Below are 24,369 nucleotides of genomic sequence, written 5' to 3' on the forward strand. Positions count from 1 at the left end.
TACCGTTTGTTGAACCTGTGCTACAGAAGAAGATACCCTGGTAGAGTTAGGAACATACATACTAAAAGGCATATACAAACCTGACGTGGTCACTGGCAGGGTTGATGATGATGGTTCTCCGAACGACCGAGGAGATACGTGTCCTTCCTGAGAAAAAGTCCCATACCGAAGTCCAGTTTGTCGACTAGAATGAGAAGCAAGGCTCTCCAAATGAGGCTGAATACCTGGGTCCAATACAGGCACACTGGCTATGGGCATGTATCCTCCTCTGGAAGTAATGGCTAATAAGCTCGGAGAAGAAAAACCATATGCCAAGGGTGTAGAGGGTGAGTAGGTAAAAATAGGCTGGTCGTCTCCCAATGAAAGACCTCAAATAGGGCTCTCCAGTGAATGAGGAGTCCCATCCTCCGTGTGATCTAAATCTGAATAAGGCGAATCAATATCTGGTAAGAAAGGCTGATCCTCCGGAATCGTGGGTAGACGGTCCATGTTGTGTGCTCTCAAGGTCTTCAATCCTTTTGCTCACGATAGCTCTCATACCACGTGAGGGCAAAAGAGACCAAAGGACTGAATATATGAGAGATCAGAGCAAATCACACATCATGCAATGGGGATGTATATATAAATGATGAAATCCAGTACAGGAGCTCTATGTGAGACTTCAAAGGAGCAGAGAGGGCTGCTGTCCCAAAAACGCAGATAACAGTGCCATAGTAAGCTTGATGTAAACGCCGATATATGCCTGATGCAGGGCTGATGTAAGCGCTGAAGTACTCCCGATGTAGAAACACTGAAGTCAGCCTAACGGTTTGCTGAAGACAAATGCAGAAGTGTAACTGATGGTGAAAAACGCTGAGATCAGTCCTGAAGTAGGCAATGACAAAAAACGCAGAACAGTCCCCTGATGTAGGCGATGGAGAAACTCAGTAGACAGCCCTGATGTAGGCGATGAGTCCAGCAGAGGAACTGGCAGGTTGCACCAGTCGTAGGCAACCTGCACCAGCAGCAGAGGAGGCAGCTCACACCTGTCGTAGGCAGCTTGATGGTGACTCAGAAGTTGGCGACCAGCAGAGGAGGTGCTCGCTTCAGTCAACCGAATGAAGATGTGCTTCATATACATAGGAAGGGAGGGTGCTGGTCGGCCACAGCAAATAAAGGTAAAGTAAAAAGGACCAAAATAAACCTTTTTGGGTTGGGTAAAATACCCTTTTGGGTATATTTTTACACATGGAGCATACTCTAGATAATACACCCTACGATACATCGAAGAAAACACTCGTGTAGTGATATCTCTGAAGAAATCACGTCTATTGCTGAAGAAAGGGAAGACTCTTTGGCCTCTCCTCATGCCTGTGAAGAATCCTCCGAATGTTGCCTGTTGTTCGGAGTGGGAAAACACTCTCCCACTAGAATTGGGCTTACCCTTTGCAACCTCAACGAGGCCTGAGCGAGCACAATCCTTGCCCTTCAACTTTCAGTCTTGCCGAGTCCCAGACTTGCAACTCCCCTACATCATGACCACCTTGTCGAGACGGGTTTACAAGGCCTCCATACTAGAAAGCACTTTCATAAGGGCCTTTGAATCTATGATGAAGAGCCAGAACCAGTGATCAATAAGAGATGGCAAGGGTTGCAACCCTTCACATTGAGGAAAGGTGGGGGGATAAGGAGGGGCACCAATACACCAAAAAGAACCCAAATCCCAAACCCGACCTTGTGCACTCTTGAATATAGGGGGCTCTACCTTATCCAAGTAATCAACGCACACCAGTGCCAGAAGAGAAAAATTTGCAGGTTCACTAGGCTCTGTTACCAACTGTGGAACACGTGTGCCTATGTGCTAGAGTTTTGAGAGAGAGAAAATTGTGCAGCAGAATCAACACAAGCAGCACACACAAGAGTCCTACACTACAGAAAATTGTGCAGCAGACTCAACACATACAACACACACAAGAGTCCTACACTATTGTATGTATTAGGTAAAAGGAAAAAGTGTTACAATGGTAGTTCCAGTACAAAAAAGGACTGAGAATGAAGACATCAGTTCTCAGCCAACACATTGCCGAAGATCTCCTCAACCAGCCTCCTGTACTGCACAGAGACGCTCTGTAGGCTCTGATCATTAAAAGGAATAAAGATAATTATACGTATATATACACACCACCGTGCTGATCAGCCACCTTCTATTGAAGTTGGCCAGTTTAATTGCTCACAAGTAATAAAGGCTTTACGTTTTCACACGTGTGGCTACCCACCAACCCCAATACTTGTTAGCAGTCATCTCCTGTCTATACCATATTACACTATAGGGAGTGAGGGCCAGTGTTGCGGGTGTGCCCGCCAGGTGTGAGTGTCTCTCCATTTTTCCCCATTGTCCATTTTATTCCTTACGTGGGGGGTTCTTTTATTTTTCCCTGGTCGGCTGTAGTAGATTGCTGCCAGGAGGGCCCGACTGTTGCTGGCCGACCAGGCCTGGTCATGGCCAACCAGGTGATGCTGGTCGTGGGCCAGCCAACTAGGCATTTTGCTGGCCGACTGGGCCAGGCCTAGTCGTGGGCTTCCACAAGGGCTGTCGGCCCAGTTCCCACTGGCCGACTGGCTGCCCTTCTTGTATAGATACCACACTTGCCCCCCACACCAGTTTGTATTGGATATTGTGTATATAGCAGAGTTTATACAGCGCTTCTCTCTCCAGCACTTCTGCATTTCTTTTCTCTCAGTTGTTTGTCTCATTTCTGCTGCTCATTCCGACGTGGTATCAGAGCCCCAGGTGGCTTGAAGCTTTGGAGACGGTGAGAGCATTCGGGACCGCTACATTTGGTGCTAATTGAAGTGTTTTCAGGCCGTATGGGACGTGGAGAAGTAGGTAGAAGGCGGGCGTCATTGCTGGAGAGCCACCTTGCAAGGAAGTGCAGCCTCTTCTTCATTTTTTTTCCTCCTTCACAAGACCTTGTGAACCCCCGAGACGGCAGATTTGCTCGAGATGGCAGAGAGACATGTGAAGATCCCCACCCTCCCGACATTCCCGGTGGACCGACAGTTGGACGGGAACAACTATGGCATCTGGAAGGTAATGCTGGAGTCTGTTTTGGAGCCTTATGATTTGGCCGAGTTCATCATAGTTGGAGTTCCATGGCCAGAGTTGGAGGAGGAACTTTCACTATCCACTAAGAAAGAGCGGGAGACCCAGGCACAGTTGTGGGATCGTGTCAATGCCCGTGTGCATTCTTTCATCTTCCTCAATTGCACACCCCAAGTGATTAATCATATCAAACACATGACGCTGGCTCGAGGGTTCTTACAAGACCTTCAGAGGCAAACAGGTCACATCTTTGTTGGTGACAAATCCACTATCCCAATTCACAATGAGGGCAAGTGTCACCATTTGGCCACCCGAATGGTTCACTCTTGCTTTCACACTATGTACATATTGGATTGGTGTCCATGGCTTATGGAATGTGCCTATGCATGTGATTGACACGTGTCATGCTGTATAGTTGGATATGATATTCCGCTGGGACTTGATGTTATCATGCCCAGAATATCTGGAGGACTTGGCTTTCCGCTAGGACTTGTGCCTTTGTGTACATGCCCGGGAACGCCTGGAGGATTGGCTTTCCACTGGGTCTGGTATCGCATATACTTGCCTGGAAACGCCTGGTCAAATATGGTTTCATGAACGGAAATTGCTCATGCCAATGCTGCATTGCATAGCATCTTTATGTGCTTGCCTGCAAATGAAATTGCATGCTGTTTTCATGCCTGCATGACCTATGTGTAGTTCCGGGCTAGGGGACGCCCGCCCGTGAACCATGCGTGTGAAACTGTCTGCTGACATGGTTGTGTGGCATGTGAACAGGTGGTAAGTATTACCCAATCTAGGCTCAAATAGCCCTTAGGACTTAGCCAATATTTATAAGTGAGTGCGTTCCCACTTCATTAATGTTTGGGCGCCCAAAAGTCACTTATAAGTTATGACCACTTCCAAGTTCACACTCACTGAAGTCCCGAGGCGGACAAGACTCAATGTCCAGGACCTGATCTTCCTTTTTACTCATAAATGGGCATCTCCCCATATCCTCTCACCTAATTGGACCCCAATTCACTTACTTATTAATGTCCTCTCACCTGATTGGACCCCAATTCACTTACTTATTAAGAGAAAATTCGTGTTTTCTCTTCATGAGGATTTTTGGAGGCTGAAAACTCTGTTTTTCTACCATTTCTCTCCATTTCCAAGCTCTCCATAGCCATACCCAACTTGCTAGGGTGTAGGGTGTTTTCCAAGCTTCCAAGAGTGTTTCCAAGTGCTAATCACTCTCCTACTCACTCCCAATGACTAAAATTCAGCAAAACAGCTCTCATTTTTGCTGTAATTTCTGGTCTTTTTGCTGAAAACCCTAATTTTAGCCTTCCTTTCTCAAGTTGAACCATAGGGGAAGCTTTCCCAAGGTTCCCTTCATCCTCTTGAAGACTTTTGTCGCGAAGGATTGCGGCAAATCGAAGATATCCACACTTCTAAAGCTTCCAACGCGAAGGCTTCCGCTTGCAACAACTTCTATGAAGACTGGTAGGCTAATTGGACAATGTGTTGTCATTACTTATTCAGTAGAAGGGCAGGACTCCTTGTTTAGCCGCCCTGTGTAGTATTTCTCTTGTCCTATGTGCTCTTGAAGATGTTGCTACCTTGCTTGGTAGAACATAGAGCCAATGGTAGAGAATATGGGCACTGAAGTCGGGCCGGGCATCAAGGCAGCTCCTTGGTGATCTACATCGACATACCATTGTTTTCTAAAATGCTGAATTTCATATGCATTGGCATGGAGGATTTGGCAATGGATGCCCGTGAAGCTATGTATTGAATTTCTCCAATAGTAATACAATTTACTCAAGGGAGAGGTCGGCCGTTCCGGCTCATTGTGTGTCTCTTGTCAATTCAGCAATTTACTTCTTGTATATGAGCAAGTGTCCTTCAAATCTTAGTGTATTTAAGTGTATTGATTGAGCATTGTGTTCAACCAAGTTACATTGGTATCAGAGCATACGGTTCTCTTTCACTTCTATCGTGAGAGACGATCACCGTGAACACTAGCTATCTCTACACTTAGAACATTATGGACAGCCATACAATGAATGTTGGAGATGCTAATACAAGAGGCGAGGACAATGAAATGCATGCCTCCAATGCTTTACAGGATGAGCAAACTCATGTGGTGCACAATAGGGAACATGAATATGTGGGACAGTCGTCCCGTGGCAAAGAGAAGATGCAAGAAGAAGAGTCCATAGTCTTGAGGGCTGAACTTACTCGTATGCAGGCTCTTCTCCATGCACAACAAGAAGAATTGAATCTCTATCGCCGTGAGGATCCATTGGTACATGATCGTTTGAAGGCCAAGAAAGCTGAATCTTATATGGATCATGCAATGGCAATGATTGCTCAAGAGTTGCACATGCAACCGAGGGATGCAGCACGTGCATACTTGGCTCGTACCGAGGATGCCTATGCAGAAAAGGCAACCATCCCACATGTCTTGGAATCCCGACAAGTGCTCGAACAAGAACTTATGTCTAAGAGGATGAATCTCCATGCGATGGGAGAGGAACAATCAGTGACTTCACGCCATGCAGGAATACCTCATGTAGCCCGTGAAGGATACAATGTTTATGGCAGTGGTCAAAATGTATGTCAAATGCCATTGCCGGCTGAAAATGTACATGCACAACACATGCAACATGGGCTGCAATTTTCTGTTGGTGCAAGTATTCCGCGTATCTCTCATGCCACTCATGCCTTCGAGTGTGCTCGTGAGGGAGAAGCTATGGCTGAAAATGTATCAATGCATGTTGAGGGGCCAGCCATGCCTCATGCTTACAGGGCACATGTATCTATGCCTTATGCATCACCTTTTGGTCCAAAAACGATGCCAGTTACAGGGGCTGTCCCAATGGACAAACATGGGGAAAAACATGTTGAGATGCACACACATGCATCAAAGTCTCGTGACTTCAAAGCCGGAGACAAATCTGTGAAGTTTGACACATATCATGGGGAATATGATGCATCAAAGGCACTTGCTTTTATTGCCCAGTTTGATATTGCTTTCAGTGATGAGGATTTCACTCACAAATCCATGATCCGGCATGTAAGCATGTTCATGAAAGGCACTGCTGCCCATTGGTGGCTCACGGAGAAGCTCTCACCGAATCCTATTAGATCATGGGAAGAGTTCAAGGAGAGGTTCTATGCTCAATTCTTGCCTCCCAATGCATTGAATGAGATAACAATGAAGTGGGATTGGGTAAAGCAAAATTAGGCCTGGTCAAATATGGTTTCATGAACGGAAATTGCTCAAGCCAATGCTGCATTGCATAGCATCTTTATGTGCTTGCCTGCAAATGAAATTGCATGCTGTTTTCATGCCTGCATGACCTATGTGTAGTTCCGGGCTAGGCGACGCCCGCCCGTGAACCGTGCGTGTGAAACTGTCTGCTAACATGGTTGTGTGGCATGTGAACAGGTGGTAAGTATTACCCAATCTAGGCTCAAATAGCCCTTAGGACTTAGCCAATATTTATAAGTGAGTGCATTCCCACTTCATTAAAGTTTGGGCGCCCAAAAGTCACTTATAAATTATGACCACTTCCAAGTTCACACTCACTGAAGTCCCAAGGCGGACAAGACTCAATGTCCACGACCTGATCTTCCTTTTTACTCATAAATGGGCATCTCCCTATGTCCTCTCACCTGATTGGACCCCAATTCACTTACTTATTAAGAGAAAATTCGTGTTTTCTCTTCATGAGGATTTTTGGAGGCTGAAAACTCTGTTTTTCCACCATTTCTCTCCATTTCCAAGCTCTCCATAGCCATACCCAACTTGCTAGGGTGTTTTCCAAGCTTCCAAGAGTGTTTCCAAGTGCTAATCACTCTCCTACTCACTCCCAATGACTGAAATTCAGCGAAACAGCTCTCATTTTTGCTGTAATTTCTGGTCTTTTTGCTGCAAACCCTAATTTCAGCCTTCCTTTCTCAAGTTAAACCATAGGGGAAGCTTTCCCAAGGTTCCCTTCATCCTCTTGAAGACTTTTGTCGCGAAGAATTGCGGCAAATCGAAGATATCCACACTTCTAAAGCTTCCAACGCGAAGGCTTCCGCTTGCAACAACTTCTATGAAGACTGGTAAGCTAATTGGACAATGTGTTGTCATTACTTATTCAGTAAAAGGGCAGGACTCCTTGTTTAGCCGCCCTGTGTAGTATTTCTCTTGTCCTATGTGCTCTTGAAGATGTTGCTACCTTGCTTGGTAGAACATAGAGCCAATGGTAGAGAATATGGGCACTGAAGTCGGGCCGGGTATCAAGGCAGCTCCTTGGTGATCTACATCGACATACCATTGTTTTCTAAAATGCTGAATTTCATATGCATTGGCATGGAGGATTTGGCAATGGATGCCCGTGAAGCTATGTATTGAATTTCTCCAATAGTAATACAATTTACTCAAGGGAGGGGTCGGCCGTTCCGGCTCATTGTGTATCTCTTGTCAATTCAGCAATTTACTTCTTGTATATGAGCAAGTGTCCTTCAAATCTTAGTGTATTTAAGTGTGTTGATTTAGCATTGTGTTCAACCAAGTTACAGCAAGTTGGAGATCGTCCCCGATGGCAGAGAGGAGAAGCATTCCTCCCCAATTCTTTATGTTCCATCTCTTGGTTTTCATCTGTTGTCAATGCATGAGGTTTGCAAGACTGGCATGCGGGTTGTGGACAGGAAGCCAGGTCCTCTATACTCCACCAAGAGCAACTCCTCCCACTACCCCCTCCGTCCGCTCCGACTGCCGTCACCCCGTTGCCCTCCGACCGCCGTCACCGCCAGTGGCCTCCGACATCTCCAACACAAGCCAAGTCCCCACACTCCACCAAGAGCCTAGGAAGGGCGAGATCCTCTTTGAGCACCATCTCCCTTTTCCCGACGGAAGATCTTCCCTCTACACAACATGATGAGGGTTGGGACCTGGAGGAGGAGGACACCCAAGGAGGAGTTAAGGGGAGCACTCTCTCAGCCGTGTAGGACATTCTCTCTCGTATACCACATTCTCTCGGAGAGGACATTCTCGCTAGTGGCACATTCATACTCTCTTGTAGCACATTCTCTTGGTGTATGACATACTCTCTGTTGGAGCATAGTCTCTCTTTTATCATTCTTTATGGCATTTTGGTATAGTGTTACACTCTTGTGGTGTTTTGTCTCTCTGTGTGTGTGGGTGAGATGAGTGAGTGGTCAGTGGTGCGTGTGGTGTGAATGAGAGGCCTGTAGGGATACTACGGTGCTAGGTAGTGGTCGGAGAGTACGGTAGACAGTGTAGAGCATAGGTCTTGCATGTCTAGCCAGCGAGGTCGACTCATCCTTGGCGGGTATACCTCCCTAAGAGGATCCACGCTCCCTTTCCCCCAACCCTAGTGTTGGTGTCGGTAGTCCACGAGTTACCTATGGACAAGAAGCCAAGTCCTATATGCTCCATCAAGAGAAACTCCTCTCACTATCCCCTCCGTCCGCTCCGACCGCCGTCACCCCGATGCCCTCCGACCGCCGTCACCGCCGATGCTCTCCGACCACTGTCACCACCGGTGCCCTCCGACCGCTCCGACCGCCATCACCGCCAATGCCCTCCAACATCTCCAACACAAGCCAAGTCCTCCACACTCCACCAAGAGCCTCCCAAGCCACGGCAAGATCCTCTTTGAGCACTATCTCCTCCCTACGAAAGATCTTCCCTCTACACAACATGATGAGGGTTGGGACCTCAAGGAGGAGGACACCCAAAGAGGAGTTAAGGGTAGCACTTACTCCACCATGTAGGCATTCTCTCTCATGTACCCCCTTTTTTTTATGACATTCTGGCTGGTGGCACATTCACTGGTGTATCACACACTTGTAGCACATTATCTTGGTGTATGACATTCTCTCTGTTGGAGCAAAGTCTCTCTTGTATCATTCTTTTTGGCATTTTGGTATACAGTGTTACGCTCTTGTGGTGTTTGTCTCTCTCTCTCTCTCTGTGAGTGAGGTGAGTGAGAGGTCACTGGTGGGTGTGGTGTGAGTGAGGCCTGTAGGGTACTGCGGTGCTAGGTGGTGGTCGGAGAGCACAGTAGACAGTGTAGAGCATAGGTCTTGCAAGTCTAGAAAATGAGGTCTACTCATCCTTGGCGGGTATACTTTCCTAAGAGGATCCACGCTCCCTTTTTCCCAACCCTAGTGTTTGAGTCGGTAGTCCGCGAGTTCCGAAGCGAGGACCGGCGAAGTCATTCGCACGGGTGGATTTTGATGAGCATTCAATTGCTATCCGGAACAAAGCAACAGGCCAAGTTGTTTGGGAAGGCGGAGTGGAGAATGGGATTTACAAACTCTCAGCACTCTCTTCCCTTACAAGTACTCAACTCAGTGATTTGTCACATGTTCGTTTTGGCCACTTGAATGTGGGCGCACTACGGCGAGCTTTCTAGGACCAGACAGTGGATGGCTTGCCAGATGTTGGCAACAGGCAAAGACATTCCAGTTCTTGCATTCGTCGGAAGTAACATAGGGAGTCTTTTCCGAAGCAAGGTACCAGGCGGGCTTCGAAACACTTGTGTGGGCCTATGCAGACCCCATCCTTGGAGGAGCCTTGGATTTCATGCTAATTGTGGATGATTGTAGCAGGTGCACATGGGTGTATTTTCTGCCACATAAGGACAAAGCCTTTGCTTGGTTCAAGGACTGGTATGCTTTGGTGGAAAAGAAGTTTGGATTGCAAGTGAACATTGTTTGGGCTGACAAAGGAGGGGAGTTCTCTTCTAATGCTTTTGTGCGGTTTTGTGCGAAGCATGGCATCAAGCGGGAGCTGGCCAATACAGGGTCCCCTTCAGAGAATGGAGTAGTTGAGCGAAAGAACCGGACTGTGGTGGAGATGGTGAGGACAATGTTGAAGCATCAAGACCTTCCTCGTCCACTTTGCGGAAAGGCTGTGGCTATGGCTGTCCATATCCTCAACCAATCTCCGACGACTGCAGTGCCTAAAATGACTCCGTTTGAGGCTTATTTTGGCAGGAAACCAGACGTCTCCCATTTCCGTGTTTTTGGGAGTGATGCCTATGTTCACATTCCAAAGAAGCAAAGGGAGAAGCTTGACTCAAAGTCACAGAAACTTGTTTTTGTGGGATATAACTTTCTTTCCAAAGGTTACAGGTTATATGACTCGGAGCGGAATGAGATTGTTGTCAGCAAAGATGTTGTCTTTGATGACCATGTAACTATTTGGTCCTCCTAGCTCTATTTCACATGATGAAACCGATGCCCAAACACCAAACACGTGGAAGAAGACATGGGGACAGGGTCCATAAGGTTTGATTAAGAAAAAGCACCATTCTTGGTCAAAAAGCAACAAAAAAAGTCAAACAGGGTTGACTGCAAGCCAAGGGCACCATTGAAAAGAGGAGACTCAGTCGGACCAAAAAGCTAAAAGACGCTTTCTCAAAAAGCAACTCTAAGGCCAAAAAGCAAGGCCTTAAAGCCAAAAAAGCAAAGCACCAAAAGTTGAGTAATATTTTATTAATAAAAGTAAAAAGAGCAAAATCAAAGGCAAAAAGAGAAAAGCAAAGCACAAAAAGGCAAAGCAAAAGCATGAAGGCTTTTTGGCAAAAAGCAGGGTCTCTTACAAGTATAAAGAGGATTGGACTTCTCTTGTAGTACCATGAACAAGATCATTGAAGATTGAAGGAGATCGTGGAGTGTATGTGTGGGCATCATTATGATCATGGAAAGCTTCTTCTTCGCCATCAACACCTTCTCCAACTTGCTTTTCAGACGTACAGTTAGCCCTAGACTTGTATGGGCATGTGCATGGGCGACATGGACGCATGTATGAAGCTGTCAGGACATGTACGGGCAAAAATTTCAAAAACACTAAAACTGCTCCAAAAACCCTAAAAACTACTTTTTGGATGTTTTTATTCCCCAAAAACCATTAAAACGGGTTTTCTATCAGTTTTCTTGCCAGAAAGAGCTTTTCCATGGTTTTGTTCATCGACAAGGTTGTACGAGTTGTCGAGATTACTCATGGAAGCTTGGACTACTTGAACTTGTGCATAGAGCTTGGACATGCAAAACTTGGACATAGAGCTTGGACATGGAACATGAAGCTTGGACATAAACATGGAACTTGGACAGATAGCTTGGGCATGAAGCTTGGACATAAACATGGAACTTGGACATATAGCTTGGACATGAAGCTTGGACATGAACATGGAACTTGGTTATGGAACTTGGGCTTGGATTTGGATCTGGACTTGGACATGAACATGGAACTTGGTTATGGAACTTGGGCTTGGATTTGGATCTGGACTTGGACTTGGACTTGGATTCATTGAATTTGGATTGGGATATTACATTTGGTACTAGCCCGGTGCGAGGTACTTGTGGGTCATCCCTGTGGTGTGCTCAGCATCAAAGATCTCATGCCTCGACCTCGACTTGGATATCCTACATCGGCATATTTGTTTGTTTTGTATTCATTGATTGTATTGATCCTAGCTAGCGTGCCCATGGATTGTTCCTGAATAAATTCCTAAAAGGGGGCAGGACCTATTCCCCACTCAATGTGGTGTACTGTGCAAGATCCCTATTCCCCCCTCTCCATATCTCTATCTCTTGGACACAGGTTAAGTCTGTCACAGCACGCCCCGCTGGGCTTACAAAGCATGTTCTAGCTTCCACTGCTATAAGGAGCCACCGCTTCTTGGAGAGCCAGATGTATATGAGGATGAGTCCTGGGGTATCGTTCCAGCTAACCAACCTCAGTCAGTCGTTGAGGTTATTCAAGAGTGGTGTGTGACCGAGTATCCCTCCGAGTGGACCACGGAGGATGGACCTCGAAGATCGCATAGAGTTCGTGACAAATGTCAGCCAAAGGAGCATTTGCAGGTAAATTATGCCTTGATGTCTTGTATCATTCGGGACAAGGAGCGTACTTCAGTTAAAGAAGCTCTTTCCCAAGAGACTTGCAGGGAAGCCATGCAGGTGAAACTAGAGGCCATAGAGAAGAACGGGACTTGGGAGTTGGTTCCAAGCCATCAAAACGGTCAGTCATTGGTGTCAAGTAGGTCTACAAGACCAAGCATACGTCCAATGGGTCCGTGGACAAGCACAAGGCCAGACTTGTGGCTAAGGGCTATGCTCAACGGCCTAACATCGACTATGAGGACACTTGTGCACCAACAGCTAGGATGACCACAATCCGGACAGTTCTTGCCCTTGCCTCTTCTCAACAATGGCCGGTGTATCAGATGGATGTGAAATCTGCGTTCCTGAATGGTGACTTGCAAGAGGTGTATGTTGAGCAACCTCCACGCTTTGAGGTTCCGGGATCAGAAGGTATGGTTTAAAGGTTGCGGAAGGCCTTGTATGGTCTAAAACAGGCTCCCAAGGCTTAGAACCAGAAGATTGATTCTTTCTTTCTGAGAAAGAGTTTCCAGAGATTAGTTGCAGATCCGAACTCGTAGGGGTTCTTTGTTTCCCAGCAACAGTATGTTCATGCGTTGCTGGAGGCCTTTGGGATGGAGAACTACAAGCCTATTTCATCTCCGATGGACCCGAATACCAAACTTACCATACATGATCCTTGTGACCAGGTTGTTGCCTCCTTGTATCGGAAGCTTATTGGTTCATCGATTTGGTTGCTGAACACCAGATTGGACTTGAGTTTTCCAATGGGGTTGTTGAGCTCATTTATGCTACAGACACCTTTAATAAAGACTCATTGGGACGCAAGATTGCGGATGTTGCGGTATCTGTAGGGTACGAAGGATCTTGGACTCTTTTATAACACTAGAGGGGGAACGAAGGACCAAGTCATTCTCCGAGGTTGGAGTGACTCTGATTGGGGAGGAGATCCACACACGAGGAGATCTACTTCAAGATACAGCTTTACCCTTGGCTCAGGAGCGATTTCTTGGAGCAGCAAGAGGCAGCCAACTATTGCCTTGTCTTCCATTGAGGCAGAGTATCCGGCTACATGTGGTGCTGCTTGCAAGGTGGTGTGGGTTACTTGGCGAGATTGGGTTTCCGCAAAAGGAACCCATGGTCATCCGGTTCGACAACCAAACCCATTGCTCGGAACCCGGGCTTCCATGCTCGGACCAAGCACATAGAGATACAATATCATTTTGTTCATGAGAAGATTTTGGCTCATAACATCTTGCTAGTCTTTTGTTCCATGGAGCACAATGCGACAGACCTCTTCACGAAGCCTCTGCCTCTACAGATGCTCTGTCAACACTCCAGCTCACTCGGGTTGGTTCCACATCCAGGAGCTGAGAGGGGGTGTTAGCAGTCATCTCCTAGTGAAGATGTTGGTGAAGATGGACATTCTTAAAAAGACACTCCACCCTCATGGTCAAAGTTAAGCAAGAGAGGATGTCACATGCATGAGTCTCAAATGCATGTGACATGCATGATGAGTCTCAAATGCATGCGCAAAGACAACTGAGAAGGGTTAGAAATTAGCAGGTCTTTATGAGCCCACACAAAAGGACACGATCAATCGTGACTGAAAGTAAGCTTGCCTCCCCTGTTCAAGAGTAAACACAGCACCAGTGAGCACATTCCAGCCCGAAATCTGAGAGCATGCGCGAGGTATCAAGTGAATACTTTTGTGTTTCATTCAGTTGTTTAATCAATTCACTGCGTTATTTGCTAATCAGTACATTGCTTTCCCAGAGCTTCCCAAAGCTTAGTTGACAGTAATGGAAGTTACTAAATTAATTAATGAGCTGGTGTAAAGTAGCCTTACAGTTAAAGGACGCTCACCTAATAGGCTCATTAAAGGCATTCTCAAGAGAGTGGAGACCCTGGGAATCAGGACCTGAATCAGGCCTGGTTTAACTCAAGCCTTACACCTGGATGGTGGTTCTTGGTGGTCTCAGACACTGTAGCTTGGGTGAGGAGTCCAGGCATAGTGTTGGTCTAGCCTCAAGACCTGGTGTGCTCCCAAGTGGAGCTATGGCTGGGTAAAGAGCTAGCCAGTCCCTCCAAGAAGTTCCACTGAAATCATAGTAATTCGAGTTTTGCAGGACAAACCTGTTTAACACTCCAGAGATCCTTCTTATGTAATTGAGTAAGAACGAGGTCAGAAACTAAGTAAGGCAAAGCTGGTTAAGACTCCAGAGACCCTTCTTCAGATTGAGTAAGGAGGAGATCAGAAACCCTCATGTACGTTTCAGATGATAACCCAAGCAACTACTTTCAAACAAAAATTTATGTCAGTCCTATTCCCTATAATATGACGTAATAACTTACACATGATAAATGCCCTCAATAACGAACAAATATTTATATATGATACTATAATAAATGATACAACAATTTGACAAAAGCACATTTGGTCTCACATGCCCAATTGTGGGAAAGGAGGCCATATATTTGACTAGACCCCCTAAACTGCAAGGAGCACACTGCGTCCTAGCAGGACCAAAAAGGAGTTCTACTAAAACATCTCTTGACTCCTTTACCTCTTCAGCTGATCTCGAGAGGCCGAAGTCACAAATTTTGACATGCATCCTAGATGTCAGAAGTATGTTCTCCGATTTGATATCCCTGATAATGTGTTAAGGTTAAGCGTAAGTTGTTCCCAAAACTGAAAACGCTTTCTTGAATGCAGCTGAAAACTACACGCAAACTAATTACTATATTACCTATGCCATACACGACATGAATGTAAGTATTTCACCCCCACAAGCAACTGCCATACGAGCAACTTAACATCATTCGCTGATACTGGCTCTTTAAGATGATACATATCACCCCTGCATAATTTCCAAGTAGATTAAGTGTCGTTGTGCTTTGGATCAGTCTTCAGATAGGAACTTGCACAAGATCTGGCAAAGTCGGTGGTATAAACGTGCGTGTGCGCGTGCAGCACTGATTAAAAAAACATCTTGCAAGCTGATTTGTCACTTACCCGTCGGCAAACTCTGTAGCAATATAGAGATCGAGTCCACCTCCGACCTCGGATGATGGAAAGGTAAAAACATCGGTTACTGTCACGTGAGAAAATAAAGCTGTTAAATATCCAACGTGATGGCTTTAACCTGGCACTAATCAGCCGAATGTAAACATGATAACGTAAGCTGCCAGTGGCAAAAGGTCCTGCTAGCTTTTATATTCAGTTGTAATAAATTACACAAAACAGGGGACTTCAGGAACAATTTGATATAATTAATTTTTCAAGAATGTTCTACCATGACAGAGTCTTTTGATGACATAGTTAGCACACGTCTATCAACTACTGCAAAACATCCATATCACTTACACGTATGAAAAAGCACCCAAATATAACCATACTATCATATGAGACGTGTGACATACATTATGCTTACTTATATATGTAATACATGCATTTAACAAAAGACAAATTCTTACATGACTTCAAAAATATAGGAGTCACAAACCATATATGAAATTACACCTGAAGTGCAATACTATCTACAAATCCCTTATTGCTGACCTAAAGGCCTTGGACTCCTCTGTTTCCATATACAACACTAGGTCTCTAGAAAGACCCAAAAAGATGCAAGTATGTGACCTACTAAACCTGATTCCAAAACCTAGTCGAGCTGGCTCCATAAAAACGAGGTCATGTTAACTTCTCTATCGCAACTCAAGAGCTACCTGACCTAGGATAATTTAAAATCCTCGATAGAAAGAGTTTTGATATGGTTACCCAACTTCCCACTTTGATAAACTGCTAGAAGAATTGCAATTCAGACTCTTTCAAAGTTTGACACAGCTTGTCATGGATTACAGAATCCCACTTATCTCCTAGCACACCCACTAAGTCTATGAGGATACTCTTGTCGTGTCAACAACTAAACCCATGAGTGATAGCCCAACACATCTAATAACTTCATATATAGCAAGATTAAATTTCTCAAAAATTATGACACATCTGTCAAAATGTATCATCAAGAAGTGCTAGCACTCTTACACCCATAAACCCACATGAAGTTACTAGGAGTATGTTGAAAACTTTTCGCCTACTTGTCTAGTTCAAACTTGCTTGCATCCTCCTTTCGTAGATATTTCCTTACCCCCTCTCAAATGGTTTCCCTTGGGCAGAAGGAAGACTTCAGTCTCTCTGTACCCTAAACTCCACATTATTGATAAACTCTATTGTCTACCCTTAAATCCAATCCGGGTTACGCTTGTTCTCATTAGCTTCCATCAACGAGTTCTTGACAATTTTGCCAATCATTCCATCTCAAATGTACCTTATCGCCAAGGTATATGTCCCCCCTACGGGATGTCAAAGAATCACCACAGAAAACCTTGGAGCCACATAGAAAAGAACTCAGATCCAGTCTTGTAGCAATCACTAGTTGCAACAAGGTGATCCTGCATGCAATGAAAAAGCATCCAAAATCTTTTTCATCCTTCAAAGCTTCAGCATAACAGACAATTCTGCTCAGTAGGACTTACAGGAAATGATGTGTGGATGAGAAAGGCGACGCATTATGCAGACTTCCCGAAGGACACGTTTTGCCAGCAACGGGCAGCACAATACATCTGGTACCCTCTGCAAACAAATAGATCCAACCAAGACTACTAAGGGGTGCTTCCAGGCTTTGCCAACTTAAAATCTTCTTTATCTCAATGCAAAGCGGAAAGGCAGCCTATAAAATTGAACATTGAAAAAAAATGTCCCCAAAAACCTTTAATGCCACTGTCTCATTCGTTTCAAGGTCTGTTGCTCGGCATACATCCCCATATGACCCGCCTCCAACATGCTCATGCAAAATGTACTTGCGGCCCACTGTTACACAAAACACAAACACTTTGGGACACTCCAAACATAACCTTAAGAGAAAAGGAAAACCTTCTAAAGATGAGAGAAGCTGGAATTTGCATGGATGACATTGCCTACAGCTTTCAACTACTAATGAACCATCTAATAGGCTACAACATATATGTATTTCTATTCCTGTGATCAAAGAGCCATCCCCAGTATAGGGTATATAATACCATGGAACATCTTAGTTTTCCCCTTTGGTGTATACACTCTTACTCCACAGCCCATCATAAAGCATTTAACGACAGCAGGTAGGAGCTGTGAGGGCTTAGAGATGGCACCACAACCATGAAAAGAAAATGGCAGCCATGCGTATAAATACCATCCATCCAACTGGGATGACAGCCATGTGCAACCCCGCCAAATCCATCCACCACATCCATCCAAAGCATATGGCAAACATGTGTATAAATGCCTGCGTCCCCACACATCAATCTGACGCAAATGACAGACATGTGTATATATACCCTAAACTAAACGAATTGCAGAAGCCATGCGTATAAAAACCCAAGGCATCCACCCTAGCCTTAGTTTCCTTCAATATTGAGTCACCTGTGAGATATTAAGGCATAGTGTACCATAACAAGATCAAGTATTTAAATGGCCAAACCCATATCAAAAGGGTGCACTAGAGTGAAACAGGACTTCGTGATTCCGGCCAAGAGATCTACCATAGTTCGATTAATCTTAGCTTATATTAAATTGCTCAAAACAATGACAATTTACTGATGATTACTGTAAATTCCAACTAAGGCCAACAGTCAAAATAAAACCACTTAAAACCCCAACAGATCATAAACCACTGTTATCTAGGTTAGTTTGAAAGAATCTAAGATTAACGATCCTATTGTGCACATTAACTTTATTTTGCTTTCCATAAATCATTAACTGTGGAAGATTGAAATGCACGCACCTGTCCATGGCTTGCCGCAGACTTTGTATTGCCCTTCAATCGCAGTTGCGGTGACAATTTTATTGGGCATATTGAACACTTAATTTTCATCCGTGAAATGCCTTAATGATTAGAAAACCGAGTGATTAGGATCAGATTAAGGGAAAACAATCATTTTTTTTGAGGAGCACTAATACAAGCAACGCATTGATTCTGTACAGTCAGGGTATGGCTAGGCGAGCTCAATGGAAGAGAAAGAAATCTCGATGTGGACCGAGATACCGTGGGCAGCGAGACTCTACTGGCGCAGCAGGTTCGCACCCTAAATTAAGTGCAATTAAATGTGGGTTGATGTCCGTCTGGTTTGCATATGCTACCTTTCACATGCTACACGACAAGGGGAAACGCATTAAGCCACGTGGAGATCTCGGGTGGGGAGGCTTTAAGAGCTGGGTCTCGCGAGTGATAGCTATTAGGGGTAAAATAATTTCTGACTTTCTAAATTTCCAGCTTCCTAGCCTGTACCTCGGAAGCCCCCTTAAACTTCTGGGTCATCAGCCACAGTATCTCCTCTCGTTTTTTGGTTATGTCTGGACAATCAAGGACCATTGAATTCCTCATATTATTAGTAACAAAGCCCTCCTATCCCTACATAACTCCTACCCATACAACCCCTCTGCAAGACAGATCTTACATGGTGTGAGACTTTATAGGATGGCATTAACTACAATGGCTCGTCTTTATCATTTTTTAATACCATAACATGCCTCTAGAGTTCAAGATTCCTTGCATATTGATTTCTAGATTTGTATTAGTCTGGAGTAATCTAGAGTTAAATATTACGGCTAAAGATTTCTCGCATATTAATTTCAAGGTTTGTATTAGTTTAGAGTAATCTTCTATATTCTACCTATGGTGTAGTGCAAAACAATTGGTATAGCAAGGTCTATCTCATCATCAACACCTAAGCACAAATTAAATGCACCTTTTCTTGAGTGCATGAAAACACAAACTCAAGCATGACCTTTGCCTAACCATAATCATGGCCGCCATGGAGGCCCTTACGATTGGTGACATGTTTTTATAGATTTTGTTTGCATATATGTGGAAGGCCTGGTAAAAATCAGTGCAATCTAAGCTAAGATTATTACAACTAAGTGTATAGCATTTATCTGGTAGTGATGTGTGGATGTAGGCACTTTTTCCCTCTTTAGGAGTTTTTTTTCCCTCGAGCGTATATATGCACTCTTATGAGTGTGTGAAGTGACCTTATCATGTCACTTCACTTGTACTTCACTCATTCTCATCAAGCTACTTTTGAGTGTTATGCTTTCATCTCTCTCTCCTTGCTTGTTACACCTATGTGTGTGTTACTACATTAATCTCCACTCCAATAATTGGTATAAGAGCATGTTCTCTTGGTTGTAACCCCCTTGTTATCTTCTCCTCGAGTTGCACTTTGATTGTCTCAAGTTGAGCTATCCTCTTAGGTGGAGAAGGTATACCATATAGTTTTCTATTAACTATGTTAATTTAAAAAATTATGCGTTTCAGGGCTCATTCGCATGTTGTAAATTTTCTACAAGCATCCCAAGGGAGTGTCAATTCAAGTTGTTTTTATTTGATTTTGGATTTTTTGCATAAGAGCAGTTTGGTGTGCAAATAGTGCCGTCGTCATCTTCAACATCGCATCTTCGAGTTTAACTTCAACAACTTCAATAGCATCGTCAACATTATCAACGATTTCTACATTCTTACTAAGTATCATTTCCAAACTCTACACTCTCCAATTTTTCATACACTTTACAAGTTTCCATCATCATTAACGATCTACTAGCAACCATTTTGGTTGCATTCAATGGACACTGACAATACCTATGCAGGTAGTTATGATATTTACATTTTGTGTCAGAGATTGGTTATTTGTAGGCAGAATGGTAGGTGGTGATATATTTGGGATGCTTTCTGCTAAGGATAAGCTTAACAGAACCAACTATCCATTGTGGTCCTATATGATGCGCCATGTATTGGTCACAAAAGGACTTAGGAATGTTGTTATTGCCATTGAGGCACACCATGTCTTGCCAACATGATAAGATAGTACAGATACTTTGCATGGTGATACAAGCTCTGATGTAACTATATGTAGATGTGGTATCCACCTCCGCACCTCCCAACATCAAAACAATCCAGGTGGGCTGGCAAGGATGCATAAGCACTTGCATTAGCGGCACTTTTAGTGAAAAGGAGAATTATTCCTCATATTCACTCATGTAAGTTCTGATACAAGTTCTAATGTAACTGTATGTATCTGTGGTATCCACCTCCACACCTCCCACATCAAAACAAGCCAGGTGGGATGGCAAGGATGCATAGGCACTTGCATTAGCGATGATTTTAGTGAAAAGGATGATTATTCCTCATATTCATTCATGTAAAACCACGAAACATGCTTGGGATGCACTTAATGTACTTTACCAGGTGCGTAACGAGGCACGAGTGGCCTACTTACATAAGCAATTAGAGACCCAGCATATGAACGAGGGAGATTTAATGAATGAGTTCCTCACAAGGATTAAAGATATTTGGCATATATTGATGAGGCCTATCCGAACAACTCTTTGGTATCTACTATTCTCACAGCTCTACTGGATTTCTGCCAAGGTTTTACATCTGCACTTCGGCTCATAATAAGGTAACCCCCAATTCCCTTACTTTTAATGAGTTGGTTGCAATGCTCTTGTAAGAAGAGCAATCTCGGCAAAAACAAATTAGTATGTGTGTGGGAGATCAAGCATTTGTTGCCAGTAAAAATGATAAAGGCAAAGCCTTTTCTCAAGGCAGCTATAAGCCAAAGGCAAAAGGCCATAGTAGCATTTTAGTTTGCTACCATTGAAATAACTAGCCATTTCTACACCATCGAGTGTTTCGATGCACACTGCACCTTGTGGTGTTATCTCAGTGACTAGGAAAGGTCCTAAGCCTCTGAGCTTGAGTTTCTTTTTGTGTGTCTTTGTACTGAATAAGAGGACCATGTCTCCCTCGTTCATTTGTTTTCCCTTAAGCTGGTTGTTAAACCATTGTGTGCACCTTAGCTTCTCAACAATCATGTTGTATATTGCTAAAAGGCATGTTTCATGGAGCTTTTCAAGCTCAAAAAGGTGACAACCTGAGACATTTCCGGTGAGCTTCTCTTGTACAACGATGCGTAAGCTGGGAGCTGGAACTCCATTAGCACATGACTGCTTCAGTACCATAGGTTGAATTAAAGGGGGTGGCATTGGTTGTTGCTGCCTTGTAGGAAGTTCGATAAGCCCAAAGTGCAGCCGACAACTTTTGTTCCCAATCATCACGGTTTTAGTCAAAATGGGACACAAGATTTTATTCATGCTTTTTGCTTGGCCATTCGCTTGTGGGTAATAGGGGGAGGACTTTCTGTGAGAGTGATAAGGAACTCTTGCAAGAGGAATTGGATTACCTCATTAATGAAATGTGTCCCATTGTTGCTAACGAGCTCGAGGGGGAAAAGAAAGCGTGTGATGACTGATTCATACAGGAATTTAGCAGTCGATCGTGCATTAGCTTTGTAGGTCGCCCGAGCTTCTACCCACTTAGTGCAATAGTCCGTAGCAGCTCTTATATATCGAGCTTGAGTGTATTTGGCTATTGGATTGATGGGTCCAATGAAATCTATGCCCCATTTCGCAAATGGTTGTAAGGACACAATTGGGTTCAGGGGCATGCAGTCCTTAAAGTGGGGAATTGTTGTGCGCTGGCACTCATCACACCGCTTGACGTATTTTATTGCGTCTATCGTTAGAGTGGGCCACCGTAACCTAGCCATGAGGACCTTACACACAGTGATACCTATTGCATAGTGTCCCCATCACAGGTAGAGTGAGCCTGTTTAAGAAGGAGTACATACTTGTCTTCACGAATAGAGCGTTGTAGAATTTTATATTTCCCCTACTTATATAAAGTTAGCTTGCAAATGAGTTGGTAGGGGGCTGCCTGTTTAATTAAGCGACGGGCTCGGTTTTTGTTGAGGAGGGGATCCATTGGTAAGCCATTGGCTAAGAAGTGTGCCACCTCCTCGCCCCATTTAGGAATCAAGCATATTTGGAATAGGGCGGCATATGGTAAATCATTATCTACTTCCATCGGAGGTTCACCGTTGGGGATCCTTGACATGTGGTCTGCTAGAACATGCTGAGAGCCTTTCCTTACCGTGACGGTGAAGTCAAACTTAAGGAATATAAGCAACCACTTGGTGATTATGCCTATCATGCAAGGCTTGTTTACTAGGTACAGGAGAGCTTATTAGTCTACAAAGAAAATAAACTAAGTCGTCAAGAGATAATGGTGAAACTTCTTGACGGTGTAGAATATGGCTAATCCTTCTCTGTTTGTTCTAGTGTAGTTCCTTTCCGCTTCATTGAGTTGGCGGCTGGAAAAGTTGATCGAAAATTCTATCTTGTGTTCTCCTGATTAGGCCAACACACACCCAACAGTAAAAGCTAAGACATTGATGTGGACATGGAAGATAATGTCCCAGTTATAGGGGACCTGAGAATTGGAGCACTTGCCAAGGCTTTTTTAAGTGTTGTGTAAGCCCATTGGCATTCTTCAGTCCACTTGAAGAAGATGATTAAGAGTCCGTACAGAGGTCGTGTAATATCCCCGTACATAAAAATGAATCGCCGGATAGTAGTCGACATGCCCCATGCACCGTTAGACTCCCTTAAAGTTGGTGGGTGGGGATAGCTCAAGAATGAGCCACACTTTGCTATCGTCTACATGCCCCATGAACCGCTAGACTCCCTTAAAGTTGGTGGGTGGGGATAGCTCAAGAATGAGCCACACTTTGCTATCGTCTATAGAGATTCCCTGCCTGGAGATAATGTGTCCCAGGATCACTCCGTGTCGAACCCAAAATTGACATTTAAGTGGGTTTAACGAGATGCAATACAACCTACACCTTTCTCACACTTTGTGCAAACATGCAAGGTGCGCCTTCGAGGATAAGTTAACACAGAGGTGCAATACAACCTACACCTTTCTCACACTTTGTGCAAACATGCAAGGTGCGCCTTCGAGGATAAGTTAACACAGAGGTCATCCATAAAGACCTCAAGGAATTTCTGAAGATATTCCTTGTAAGCCATTGTTAATCCCATTTTGGATTAACAAATATGCTCCTCCATTTGAGGACATTAATAAGTGTCATGCAAAGGCACTATAAAAGTTGTACATTATGAGATATTGGCCACCCAAGGCCTTAGTTAAGTAAGTTTTGGGCGCTGAAGTGTGAGGGCCAATTGTATATAAGGAATTTTCTCATAATGAATGGACACAATCCCCTTTTGTGCTATTGAGAGCTCTTGTTTGTGTCTTGAGAGAGAGATTGAGAGAGAGCATTCTAGTACTTGTGCCTCTTCTATGCTTGTATGTTGCATGCTTGTGTTGAAGAGAGAGAGAGTGATTGCCTTATGTGATGGTGCGAGCGACTCTACGGTGACGACATGGAGGTGGAGCTTGGAGGATTGGAGCTTCTCAAGTGAGCTTAGAGGCCTCAAGGGACACAAGTTCAAAGCATTGGTAAGTGTCCTACAACAGTTGTGTCCTATTGCTCTTCCCTTAGGTGAATGCATTGAGTTCCCTCTTGGAAGTGTGGTAGCCCATAACATTTTTGGTGTTGCTACTAAGGAAACACCTTTGTTTCTTCCATCCTCTTTGAGTTTCAGCTCCCATTACATAAGATTCATAATTGCCTTTGCATTCTGGTAGTGCATTATGTAGGAAATGAATGGATAAGATTTGAGTGGAAGTGAAAAATTGTAAGAAATTAGTTGTATTTGTTGTGTATTTGTGTGGTGGAGTGGTCTTGGAAGAGAGCTTCACTATTTTTTCTAGTTATTTTTGATGTTTGCATCACCGGAATTATCAACGTGAACGAGCAGGTTAGTGTTTTGTTTTTCTTTCTTTTTAAAAAATTATAAAAATCGTAAAAATAAGGAGCCATTGACTATGCCTTGAACTTGTATTACACTCCTTAGGCATGGCACAATCATCTTGGAAGCAGTTGGACAAGGATTTTATACTCCTTAGGCATGGCACAATCATCTTGGAAGCAGTTGGATAAGGATTTTGCACCCAAAATCACCTTGATCAAGGGTGGATCTAAACATAGATCTTAATGTGGCCACAAGGATGGATTTGTTGAATATGGCTGCGAAAATGGGCCGAGGAATGGTCAGGGAACTAGGCATTGCTCTAGAATCCCGACTCTCCCAAATGAAGCCACACATCATTTCAAAGCTCGTTCAAAAATTCTCTGGGGATGGGGATCCTATTCAACATGTAGAGATCTTTGAGTCCACATGCAAAACCTGCAAGCTAGGTAGTGATGTAGCAACGATTCATGATTTCTCACTGACCCTAGAAGGAAAAGGGCATCAATGGTTCTAAACCCTCAAACCCGAAGATAAGGTTAATTTTACATGGCTCAAGAATGTGTTTGTGCCCAGGTTTTCCAGAAGTGGCAACAAATGAAGTCCTGTGGCATAGCTGCACAACATCAAACGAAAGAAAATGGAG

At 44.2% G+C, this 24,369-nt stretch overlaps 1 protein-coding gene across 3 annotated transcripts in view; it reads right to left on the reverse strand.

The window, feature by feature from the left end:
* The window catches only part of LOC147625935 (mitogen-activated protein kinase HOG1-like), a 58,899-nt gene extending 40,765 nt beyond the window's left edge, over positions 1–18,134 (reverse strand). For 2 of the 3 annotated variants that reach the window (XR_015268740.1, XM_086817464.1), the window contains exons 1-6: positions 17,794–18,134; positions 16,744–16,844; positions 16,511–16,607; positions 14,994–15,072; positions 14,728–14,838; positions 14,545–14,629 (exon numbers count right to left, since the gene is read on the reverse strand). Coding sequence is in view for 2 of the 3 variants with exons in the window: in XM_086817464.1 (XP_086673590.1) it covers positions 14,545–14,629; positions 14,728–14,838; positions 14,994–15,072; positions 16,511–16,607; positions 16,744–16,844; positions 17,794–17,863 (543 nt within the window). In the remaining variant the exon portion in view is untranslated. The remainder of the gene's footprint in view (positions 1–14,544; positions 14,630–14,727; positions 14,839–14,993; positions 15,073–16,510; positions 16,608–16,743; positions 16,845–17,793) is intronic. The other variant, XM_086817465.1, reaches the window with a different exon arrangement.
* Positions 18,135–24,369: the final 6,235 nt, after the last annotated feature.

The sequence above is a fragment of the Cibotium barometz genome, chromosome 23 (genome assembly GCF_041138505.1).
Source record: "Cibotium barometz isolate CiBa-2024 chromosome 23, ASM4113850v1, whole genome shotgun sequence".
In the NCBI taxonomy this organism is placed as follows: Eukaryota; Viridiplantae; Streptophyta; class Polypodiopsida; order Cyatheales; family Cibotiaceae; genus Cibotium; species Cibotium barometz.